Source organism: Lissotriton helveticus, chromosome 2_1, assembly GCF_964261635.1.
Source record: "Lissotriton helveticus chromosome 2_1, aLisHel1.1, whole genome shotgun sequence".
NCBI classification, from domain to species: domain Eukaryota; kingdom Metazoa; phylum Chordata; class Amphibia; order Caudata; family Salamandridae; genus Lissotriton; species Lissotriton helveticus.
This window is the reverse complement of record NC_136059.1, coordinates 921,952,177-921,964,762: the sequence shown is the minus strand read 5'-3', so window position 1 is coordinate 921,964,762 and position 12,586 is coordinate 921,952,177. Positions and strand designations below refer to the sequence as shown.

The 12,586-nt window shown below is 42.8% G+C and overlaps 1 protein-coding gene across 1 annotated transcript in view; it reads right to left on the bottom strand.

Annotated features, from left to right (window-relative positions):
- CNTNAP4 (contactin associated protein family member 4) overlaps nucleotides 1-4,981 on the bottom strand; it is a 1,902,933-nt gene extending 1,897,952 nt beyond the window's left edge. The window contains exon 1 of the mRNA XM_078675664.1: nucleotides 4,782-4,981. Within this exon, the coding sequence (XP_078531790.1) occupies nucleotides 4,782-4,869 (88 nt within the window). The 5' untranslated portion in view covers nucleotides 4,870-4,981. The remainder of the gene's footprint in view (nucleotides 1-4,781) is intronic.
- Nucleotides 4,982-12,586: the final 7,605 nt, after the last annotated feature.

Sequence of the window (12,586 nt, the reverse complement as noted above, 5' to 3'; positions counted from 1 at the left end):
GAGACTGAGGCAATGAGAGTGTTGAAAGTGGGGCTCACCGGAGGAAGAAGTGAGTGTGGCCTCCTTGGCAAAATGTTCAGCACCTGCACTTCTTTTTTTACAAATTAAGCAATGGCTAAAACTGCAATACAGGTTAGAACCTGCACTTGATGATATTTAGCCAGCCCTTGCTAAAAAGCTTTATTTGCAGTTTAGGTACGGAGCATTGCCATTACACGCTTGTACAAACAACTGGGGGGGTCCGACCCAGGGTTGTCCGGTATGTATCAACACACCAGAGACGGACCAACATGTATTATTCTTCTGCCCGGCATTCAAGAAGGCGAGACACCGATGGTTACTACAACTATGTAGAAACCTCAGAACATATAACTGTGCACATGCTTTTAGGATACTAAAACATGTTACTAGTATGCCCATTGTGTATTCAGTTCATGTACTTGTTTTCTATGTGGTGTGTACGTGGAGCTATTTTAAAGTTAGGGCTTGCTTAATCTGATGATTTTTTTTTCAATTTGTGCTTTTATTGCCTTTCACGCCGAAATGAAGAATTTCTTTACTTGACTATATGTTATTTTAGTTTACATATTGTGCATTCTGCTGTTAGCACGATCGACAAACACTAATTATTGAAGGTTTTCTACAGAAACTACTTTGAGAAAAATTATTTCTTCCTTTGTGTCTCCGCATGACAAACTTGCACGTTTGTTCTGATTCTGAATGAATGTCTAAAATATCAATAATTTGCTTTCCCCTACGCCTTATGTCCCCCAGGACATTCCATTGCACCCTCACTGACGAATAATCTGGAGTTTTCCCGTTTTGCCCAAAAAACGTCTAAATATGGATTTTCTGTGTTGAATCATCCAGAAATGTGGAAAATACCACTGGTCACTCATTAGTTTTCTATTGAATGAAGTTCACAGCACCCCAGGTGACATAAGACATTAAGATCACATTGTGATTTCTCGATTATTGCCCACTGTGAGGGTGTACTATACTCAACCTCAGCGGACCCATCTACAGGTCTGAGGTATGTGACAGAAAATACTTCCTTGTTAGAAGACTTTGCTAGACAGGACTTGAGGGCGACTGTTGGGGGTTCCGTGTAGCACTCTCTACACATGAATCTATGCACTGCGTCTTGCAATTACGACATGCGTCAGCACGGTTAGCAGCAAAGACCGCCAATGAGAAGTAAGAATACTTGTAGTATAATATTCACACTGCAATATGTTCCTTTTCCAACCCCATACCACTGCCTCCAGCACGTCTACCCCTACATCGGCAAAAAAAGGCCGTGCGAGTGATTATGTCTGCCACAGTGCTGCTTGCAAAACTCCTGGCATCGTCTTAATAACTTTGCTCATTCACTCATTCACCCACAGAAAAGTAAACTACTTCACTTTGACGGGCTGACATATTCTACTTGAGACAGCATCTTCTGCGGCATTTCAAAGGCGTATGTAAATGTCCCCTTTGGTTATGCTCCAGATGCAGCCATGTGGTCAGAGATACCGAGCCAAGGAGGTGGAAAATTGCAGTTTGCTTTGCAGACTTGGGCTGGTGCCAGCCCGCTATCTCCTTTCTGCCTTCGCTGTGCATTGTGCTGGGTGACGCCGTGACGGCAGAGCGTTATGTAATGCACGCCGACACGCTGATTGATCTGTGGCATTACAGTGAGTGGATGCTGTGATCTCATAGGGGGCACAGAGAGGCACTGGGTAGCTCCTTCTTGGAAGAGACGCTCAGCTGGGGACCAGGGGATGGCATGATGTGTCTCGTGTCTATTGATCCGCCAGGCCTCAGCCATTCTTAAGTACCGTTGGCCTCGGTGCGGTAGATCATTGCCCTCCCCAGATGGGCTTTAATAATTCAGCCCTGCTGCATCTCTGAAGAGGGGGCTGCCATCGCCTCAGATTCAAAATGGGCACTGGGCTGTCCTCAGCGTCAAGGGGCTGGCACGTTTCCTCCTCTGTTTCATCCCTTCTGTTGAATCTACTCGAACTATCGCCAGCGTGCCTTATCCGGTGACACGGTAATTCAAATACCACAATGCAGGTGGTCTTTTCCGTCGCCACTTTTTATTGCGGGAGGGAGGGGCGGAGAGTGACTGAGCATCCTGCACCAATGGAAGATTCCTGTAGAGATGGGATAGGCACAGCCCATTGCTAACAAACTGAAGACCTGTGTGAAGTTACTCTGCTTCTCGGGTCTCTGAATTCAGTGTGACTCAGTGAGCGCCGAACTCCCCCCTTCACTCCCCCGCGCAACTGACAACTACTCACTGTAGTTAATGGGTGCACTCGCTGAGGTTAGATACTGTATGGCAGCAGATATGTGAACTGAAGTCTCCAACTCTTAAAACAGCACGAGTCAGCAACTAATGCCACCTTCCTGCAAATTCGGGATATGCCTATTGTTGGCATAAACGTGTGATATTCTTAAAAGTGATCATTTCCCGAACATGCTAAGGTTATTACTACTAATATAGGCACAATAACAGAATACAGTTTGTGTTACGCTCTATTTTATGTTGTTTAGATATACTACACTGTGCAGTAGTGTATACTGAACGTTAAATGGCATTTCCTTTACATTTCGCTGTTATGTTTACACTTCTAACGCTGCAACACATACTCTTGTGTGTGTGTGTGTGTGTGTGTATACATATATATATATAGTCTTTTATATTGTTATTTTATTGTTAGAGCTGTATATCTACTATACAAATTCATATGCATATATGCAAATGATGTTACATTGGGTTACGCTCTGTTATGTTATGCAAAGGCTTTTAAGGTACGTCATAGAGAGATGAATAAAGCTGCCATGCAAATGCAGTTACATAAAATATGTTATTTATATTATGTTACGTCATGATTCGGTTAGGTTAGCAACATAGCGTGATTCAAGTGTAAACCATGTTTATAAATGCATGCCGTCATGCTACGTTACCTGAAAGGATGTTATGTTGCTTCCCCGTACATTATGCGGTATTTACTATGACGCTACATGGCATGTTTGCCCCTGATGCCGTATAGTGGCGCTCGGTGTGCGTACACATGGCAAGGTTATTTGAATACTAGTCTTTCCTCTAATTTCTCTTTGATACAATTATCACTCTGTGTCGCATTTGATTCAATTAATTCTCTTGTCAAAACGGATTCAGTCCCTTGCTGTCCTACAGGTAAACCAACGCTTTCCTGGCTCGAACGTGTTGCTTGTGAGAATAATGACAGTGCGAAACCTCTACACTTTCACTTTTTTCCTGCACAGGCAAATATTTCCGTAATATGTCGTGTAATAATGAATGCTTCTTGTAGAAGTATTGGTTTGGAAACATGACAATTGTAACCCTTGTTTTTTGTCATTCGGTCATGTCTCCTCCGTGAGAAACCGAGAGACGTTTTGGTCCTTGTCACCTCTAGTGGTGTGGTGGCGTGTTAGCATCGCCAGTTATCAGTGTGTCCGCCTGGCACTCTCTCTGACACCAGCTCTAGTCCGATGTGATCCTCAGGCGCCTCCGTGCACAGCAGCAGTGTGAGGCGAGGTAGGGCCGGCGTCTTCCCAGGGAGGGAGGAACCAGTGTCATCCCAGGGAGGGGTGCCCGGTGTCATCCTACGGAGGGAAGGCCTGGTGTCATCCCATTCGGAGAAGCACTGAGTCACCCCGCTCTCTTCAGGGCTTCCGCGAGGAGCGTGTGTGGGAAGAGTCGTGGTGATAGTGCAGCGGTTCAGTGCTGCATCTAACGGTAGGTGCATGTTCGCACCCGTGGTGGACCCTAGCGCCTTGACTCAACACTGCAGAAAGACACGCCGGGCACCTTGAAACGTTTGCTTTGTACTGGGCTCCGTACTGTATTTGATTAATGTGGAACAATCAAATCGCGTACCTGGAATGTAATTTTTTAGTTTTCCATGCAAGAAAGCAACGCCCCCTGCCATCCCCATACATTTAAGCAGTACCCTTCGCACACACAACTTGTCTATACACGCCGTGGCCACACCTACACTATTAGAAATCAATATATCGATTGATATAGATAATAATATGTATGCATCGGAACTGTCAATAAGGCCCGCGAGAATGAGGTCAATGTACAGAGAAGGAATGCTAGAAGTTCAATTCCCAGTATTAATTTTATTTGGACAGGTTGTCACAGGATACCCATTTCCCAAAACTGCTGTTATTTCCCCATTATGCGCAATGACACTTCATTCCTTATAATTGAACACCGTTTAAATTATTTCTAAAACACACACACAACCCAGTGCCACCAATGTGACAGCCTGCCTCTGTGCTCCGTGTGGCACCTCTGCCGGTACACTGCAGTGCCGTGAGTCACTCATGCCAGAGCCGGGCTCCTTTAGACACAGTGAGTACCTGAGCTCCAATTCCAGCATAAAAGCGACCAATATCTTAAAAACTATCCCAACGCCGGGCTGTTCTGAGTAATCCGCCACCTTGCCAGGCGCTGTGCTGCTGATGGACGAAGCAAGAGTTACTGCTCTCTTCCAGGCGGCCCTCTGGCCCGAGACTGTCAGCCGGCGGCGTGCAGTCATTAACTTTCATAATGCACATTATCTGAACCTGGCAGCCTGGAAGCTGCCGTGCAGAGAGATGCATTTCTAATGGCTGGAAATCACATTTCTGGACTAAATTCAGCAGGTGCGCGTCTCTAATCCTACCACCTCGCAGGCGCGCTCCTTACATGAGGGACAGCAGCGTCCTCTCCAGCGCAGTCTGAAACGGAGCGGAAGTTTTGTCCGGGTACTTACACGTGTTCCCTGCTGCCACCCCTGCGCTCCAGCCATGGGCAGCGAGCAGCGCCAGAAGCCCCCAGAAGGTGTGGGCGGCCGGATCCATGTCCACGTCCGGGGAGAGCCTTTCCCAAAGTGGCAGAGTGCGGGATGCGCTGCCCTCTCCGATCCCTTCTTCCCAGCTCTGGCAGTACTTCCAGCAGGCAAACGCCTCGACTAGTCTCACCCGTCCTCCTCGCACACGTGCAAACACACCTCCGAATCAGCTAGTCTCCCTAACAACGCCGATCCCCCCAGATGCAGCGGCGAGAAGCTCCCCTCCAATTTGAGAGCATCACTCAGAGCTTAAGTGTGAGCCTGCTGCCCTGCTCAGCTGCTTACCGCGGCTGCACGTCCACGCCGTGCCCTGGGCGCCCCTAGCGGTAACAGGTGGAACAAGTGAACCCGCGTGGAGCTCAGACCGTGCTGCGTGCACAGGAGGAGATAGACGTGCGTCTTTAGGCACCCTTGGGCGCTCTGCTTCACGAAGCACCCAGCAGCGCGAAGCTTGGCGTGTGAACACGGAGGTAATTTAACTAATCGTGCAACATCGCCAATGCCTTTCAATATGCGGTGTATACAATGCATACATGTTTTGACAACTTCCTCCCAACATTTATTAAAACATATCTGAGTGGGATAAGTGAGGCACTATGTAATAACATTTCAAAAAACGCACAGTTTGAAAAAATACTTTTTCCCCCCTTCAAAATCGAGTCTATTCTGTGGGTGAAAGGTACAGTCAGAAATGTGTGTATGATGGGGGAGGGGCGGCTATGCATCATATAGTGCAAGCTGTTTCTCAGGTTAGTTAATTAATAATGATTCCAACCGTAGCCCATACCTCATTCGGAGTTTCTAGTGAACCAGGTTCCCTACCTCATGCAAATAAGTCACTGTTACGCGCACTGGAAAGGGATGACAACCCCTGCCCCAAAGCAAGGAGGCTCATAAATCGCAATCCTGCAGACGTCCCCGACGTTCTCCGGGCGCTGTGAAGCAGCAGGGGGTGTCTGACTGGCGCTGCCCGGCGTACGGCAGCTCCCGGGAGGCTTCCAGACGGCGCAGTACACGCATGCAGGCAGGGACTGAAGCCCCCTTTGTGTATACAGGACTTCATGAGAAGGAAAGAAACTGCAGCTACAAGAAACGTGAAATGGGCCAGAGTTCATCGAAATTGTCTGCTTTTTCATCTCGACCGACCCGAAGTTTTAGTAGAGACCTTCAACTATTTACAGAGTTTAAAAAAAATTCTCGGGTACATATTTATGTTATGTATTCATTTGCAGAATCTCCAACAGATATAGTTTGAGGACTATTTTATCTGTACCTAAAGAATGTTAGAAAAGCCACCAGCCGCCCTAAATTTCTGAGAGATTAGAGGTGGCGATGCTTTTGTGTTTTGCAATTGAAAAGTGTTGTTTCAGAAGGTGACCGGTCGAATTGCCGTTTAGTTTTTTGCCGTTGTGTAACGACCACCGGGACTTTCAGAGACAAAGCAATGAAGCTGTGCACTTGGGCATCACTTGCGATTACAGATGTAGCTGACGAAGCGTAGAGCAAACCTGGCTGGGTTATAGACTAGTGAGAGGGAGAGATTTTAGACTGGTACCGCCAGCCGCACCCCCATAAGGACGAACATCTAGTTGGCACGCTGCTAGGATGTGTTTGCAGCTCTGCCATCTAGCGGTGGCAGATAATATGAGACGAGACGCGCCTTTACTGGTTCATCACACACTGGCACGGACAGTGGTGACTGACTCCGTTATTTCGCTAAAGTGGACATTTAAGCATACTTGATAAAGTAGCGAAAATTTCGAATTGTTCTTTTCAGGAGCATATATTTACACCTTAAAAAACAGACTGCCAAGATTGCAGCTTCCAAATCTGTTTGGTGCAAACTTGGCGCATTAAGGAAGGCAGGTATGTTAACACTCTACGGGACAACATAGAAGTATTGTTATAGTGATATCAATATAAAACAAAACAATTAAAAGTGTTCAACTTCAATTATTTGCAATATCAAAATTAAAGTATAAATACTGTTGTGGTCATGTATCTGTCACGGAGCCCGGTATATAATTCAATCATTAGCGAGTGTCAACAATGAAAGCACAAACAATGTCGTGCTCATTTATATGGACCTCTGAGCGGCATAGAGCGACGTGCAGCTAATATTTGTATCGCCGCTTTCTTTCTATGTACCCTTGTGATCTATTTTTAGTGCTAAAGAGATTCACACCACTTTTTCTTACTTTAACACACAATAATGATGTGGTGTCCTTGTGTTTGGAGCGTCTGGGGGGAAATACCAAAAGCAATTCAGATGATTCTGTTTTTTCTTTTTTAAAGGATGTTTTTGTGTCTCCTACTAAAGATGGCAATTACAAGAATTGGACGAGGTGGACTCACTCACGTAATGTGACAAGCTTCATCAAAGGCCACCTCGTCCCACCCGGGTAGGGTGATACTACAAGGGCGGACTTGACTTTAGGTCGGGTTATTCCACGTGTGTCCTCAGATATATATTTTTTCTGGATAGCATGGATCCAGTTGCTAACTACAAATATCTCAGGGTATACCACAAAAGTATCTTTTTAATATGTGGTACCCTGCGTATGATTAAATTATGCTGTTGGTAAAGGAGGGGTATAGATGTGGATACTATGCTCTATGTATACTCCTGGGTTCAACCGGCATGTTTCTGCCCTTTCCTAAAAGCATAAAAGGTGTTGGGCATTCATAAGGGTTAAAACTAACTAGGGGGGTACCTGGAAGGATCCTACCAGACGGCTGTTGGTAGGATCCAAGCGGGCATTTCTCCTTGACAAATGTGTGACAATAGGAAAAACACCACTAGTAACTAGGTATGAAATACATATGTTTACCTTCCGAGAGGTAGGTCCTCTCTGCTGTTATTAAGAAACAAACTTCTTACCCTCACTTTCAGTTAGGGTTTAGGGAGGTAGGGGGGCGTGGCTTGGACGCCGCAGCAAAATGGCGGATCCTTTGTGAGCTCCGCTTACCGGCGGGACTAATTTACTTCTAAGAGCCGCTTCTACGCTGTCTTCGTTCCCCGAAGAAGCTGACTTTGGCGTCGAACGATGCGGGGCATATTTTGGACTTGGTTTCGACATCTTTCCGTACTGGACACTTAAGTTAATGATCCTTTGCTGCTTTCTCCACACAAGACGCGGGCGGCCGCCATTTTAGGACGCCGCACCCGCGTCTCTCCATGCTCCGGTAATTTTTCTGGAACTTTTGATCTCTTGTGGCCCCTATCAATGGCAACATGTTTTGACCTGCATTTCCTCTGGTTTCCTGCAATATTTTTACTGTAATGGACTGGCATCTCCTCAATCTTGTGGATTTTAGTAATTTTTCTCTTCAGGACAGATATGATTGGATGTTATTTTATCTTGCTGCACATGTTTTATTTATGGCACTGTTTTTTTTTTTCTGCTGTATTTTTGAGGAATTTCTCTAGCGCCATCTCATTAAATATTTCCAATTAAGGAGCGCTCTGGGATGTCAGTAATCTTTGGACTTCATCATTATTTCCAAAGTTAAGAGGTCTCATTATTGCTCATGAAGTTAATAATTTGATTTGCTGGTCTCCTGCAACGAGTTGGGTTTGCATGGACTTGAATCTTTACTATAGTCTAACCTTGCTTTCTCTGGCATCCCTTCTCATGTTGAAGATGTGGGCGGCCGCTATCAACAACCGCTGAGCTCACATTTTTTCATACCATCTTCAATACCATACGGATTTCTACTGTTTTTTGTGGTTGGTCAAAATTTCAACCCTATCTCTCTGATATTATTTATTCTTCATTTTTCTCCGATTGTTGGGTTGACCACTAACATCAATGTTTGTCCTTGAGGAATATTTTATGTTCATTCTATGAGTTTTCTTTTCACGTTTGCACTCATTTCAAATTCCAATTTTGTTGGATCAGTCTGCTGATTTCTTTACAGAGCTCTCTTGCTATTCCTACTATTATGGCTAACGACTCACATTCTGCCAAGTCCTCTATCACGGGCACGAAACCAAAGTGACATAAAAATGACCCACCGTCTCCTATTCATTCCTCTCAGAACCCTGTTCTGGACTCTATCCTGGATGAAGTGCGGGGTCTCCAGCCTTTTATGTCTGCAACGAATGAAAAATTGAGGAGAGGTGGATTGTTATGGAGAGTAAGGTACTGGACTTAGAACAAAGTGTTAGCATCCTACAGGATATCTCCACAAAGTTTCCAATATTAGAGCAGGAAATTCATAAATTGAAAATCCACACAGAGGACTTGGAAAATCCTAACCGTCGTAACAACCTACGCCTTTATGGTCTACCGGAAAATGTTGAAGGCTCCGACATGGTACTTTTTCTTCAAAAAATTCTCCCTGAGCTTCTAAATCTTCCGTCTTCAAACACTCCCCTCAACATCCAAAGAGCGCATCGCTTGGGTCGTCCTACCTCTAATCCTGTGAAGCCACGTGGAATCATTATGCTATTCCTGGAGTTTACTGAATTAATGATTGTCCTGAAAGCTGTTAAACTCTAACGTCGTCTTATTTGGTCTGGTCATAACATCTTCATCTCACAAGACATTGCCAATGCAACCAACTCATGTCGAAGGGAATTTCTAGCTTTGCTCCCTCAGGTGAGACATCTAAATATTCAGTATGGAATACTTCATCCTTGTCTCTGCAAGATTACACATGATGGGCGCTCACGATCCTTCGATGATCCTGAAAAGTTAAAACCTTTTCTTCACTCCCTTTCTTCCGCTGGAATGGATACTAATATCTGATTTTCTGTTTTGCTCCTCTGTTTCTGTCTTTCTATAATTAGCTTATCAGCTCTGTCTTCTTACATTCATATGTTTTCATTTCACCCAGTATCTTTGACATGTATTACCTTCATTTCTTTTTCATTCCTCTTCCCTATTCTTTTCCCTTTTTCTCTCTATCTCTTATACATGATTTCCCTCCTATTGAGGCTCTCGTTCTTCTATATATTTTTTTATTCATCCTTATGAGATCCGCTTCGCTCTGCGTCACCATGCTCTCCCTTCATTGTTTTTTCTTCTTGTTACAGGTCTGGCTGTTCTGCCCTGATCTGTTTGTTCACTTCCTTCTTTTTCCTCTCTCTCTTTTTCTTTCCCTTTTCTTTTCCTCTGCTCTACTCTTCTTTTCATGCTTTTCTATTCATTTTATTTTTATCTGTTCAACATTCCCTTCTGTCTTTGTTTTCTTATTAATGTACCTTGGTAATGTGGGATTTTTTGTAGTTTGCTCTATATGTAACTTTTTCTTGTAGTGTGTTTTTTCTTGTAGTTATACCCTTGAACTGTATCAACTCCAACTGTGTTATACCCTCATATCCCTCTATTATGTGTAACTTTGTCACGTGGAAAGTCAGTGGTCTTGGGAATCCAGTCAAAAGGCAAAAGGTATTGTCTCATTTATCAAAACTCAAACTCAGATTACTTTCCTTCAGGAAACTATCTGTACGGATGTAGAATCTCTTAAGTTGAAAAGGCAATGGGTGGGTCAAGTTGTTTTTTCACCTGCTTCCAACAAACAGAGGGGTGTTGCGATATTGTTTCACAAAGCTTTGGCAGTACAAATTTTATCTACACAAAATGATGATGATGGACGAAGGGTAATGGCAAAGATTGTAATACAAAACAAAACAATAGTCCTATTAAATATTTATGGTCCTGTTAAACCTGATCCTAAATTTTGGAATGATATTAAAATTCTTCTTTCTTCAATTGATTGCCCTAATATCATCATTGCTGGTGACTTCAACCAATGGTTGGATCCTTTCTCTGATAGATTATCTAAATGTAAATTTCAACCTGATAAAACTCATAAAGCCTTTCAATCTGCCATTGCCTCTCGCTCCTTATATGATGTTTGGAAAACTTGTATTCCCGATTTACGTGAATTTACTTTTTTTTCCAACGTACATCACACCCGTTCTAGGATTGATTATATTTTGGTCAGTAAACCCTTGCTTCCTTCTATCCAACATTCTAAAATTGGGTCCATTTTTATTTCGGACCATGCCCCTGTTCACGCTGTTTTGGACCTTTCACTTATTTCCTCTCATTTTAGCCGATGGAAACGTAATACTTTTTTATTTTTAGACACAATTTTTATTAAAGAAGCTACCACTTTTATTAATGAATTTTTTACTATCAATAACCCATTGGATACCTGTGTTTCTAATAACTGGGATGCTTTTAAGGCTTTATTTCGTGCCTTCACTATCACTTATGTCTCGAAAAAGAAGAAATCCACCAAGAAGAAATACGAAGATCAGTTACACAAACTTAAAGACTTGGAGCATGTGTGTTTTACTTCTCGATCATCCTCTACCCGTCATGATTTGATCCAAGCAAAATCTGAGCTTAATAAATTAGCAACTACTGAAGCTTGTAATATCTTGCTCAAAATTAAATCTAAATATCATAGGGGTCAGAATAAAGCGGGTAAGATGTTAGCTAACTACTTAAAAATTAAATCTGAACGTAAAAATATTGGCCCTATCCTTAATGAATCTACTAACAAATTAGTCTCATCAGATGAGGACATTGCCGAGGTCTTTCATGAATATTATAAATCTCTTTACTCTGATGATACTTTTCCCTCCTCTCCAAATGTAAGCACATTTTTTTCGGGTCTCCCTTCCCCACCTTTCCTCCCTGATGAATTTCTCTCACTTGAAAAAGACATCACTCTCCAGGAGGTAACTAATGCTATCAAATCTTTAAAAAAATCAAAGGCCCCAGGGCCCGATGGTCTATCTGTGGAATTTTATAACACCTTTAACTCCATTTTTGTCCCCAAACTCCTGTCACTTTTTAATTCCTTTATTACAGAAGCTAAAGCATCCGGATCTTTTATGGATGCCTTAATTGTTATAATACTCAAACCTGATAAAGATCATTCTTATTGTGAAAACTATCGGCCTATATCGTTAATCAATTATGATTGCAACATTTTTGCCAAAATTCTTGCATCCAGACTTGAAAGTATCATTCCTCTTTTGATCAAAACTGATCAAGTTGGGTTTGTGAAGGGTAGACTGGCATCTGATAATGCTCGTATGTTTGCTAATATCATTTCATATGGAAAAAAATACAAATCTCCCCTTGCAGCCCTGTCTTTAGATGCTGAAAAAGCATTTGACCGTATTAATTGGCAATTCATGTTCCATACTCTCCAATAGTTTGGTTTTGGGCCCTCTTTTATTTCGTATATTAAACTTTTATATTCTTATCCCTGAGCCAGCATTTTTGTTAATAATCATTTTACCTTTTTCTCTATCCAGAGGCACAAGACAAGGATGTCCTATTTCCCCTTTATTATTTATACTATGCCTTGAACCTTTTTTAGAACGTATTTGTACTAATTCTCAAATTGCTGGTTTTAAACATAACTCTGTAGAAACTAAACTATCTGCTTATGCAGATGATATATTGGTCTATATGTCTAATCCTGTTGAATCTCTCACACATTTTATGAATGAAGTTCGATTATACTCTAGTGACTCTGGTTACAAACTCAACCTCTCAAAAACAGAAGTCCTACCTTTAAATTCTATATGCTATCAATTTATGTTAATGTGATACTAATTTTGCTTGGTGCCCTTTAAAACTTAAATACCTCTGCATTTGGTTTTCGTCATCCTAAATGATACTATTCAGTTCACGTTTCATGCATTATAAGATAAAATCTAATCACTACTCCTTACCTGGTCGCCCCTGTATCTT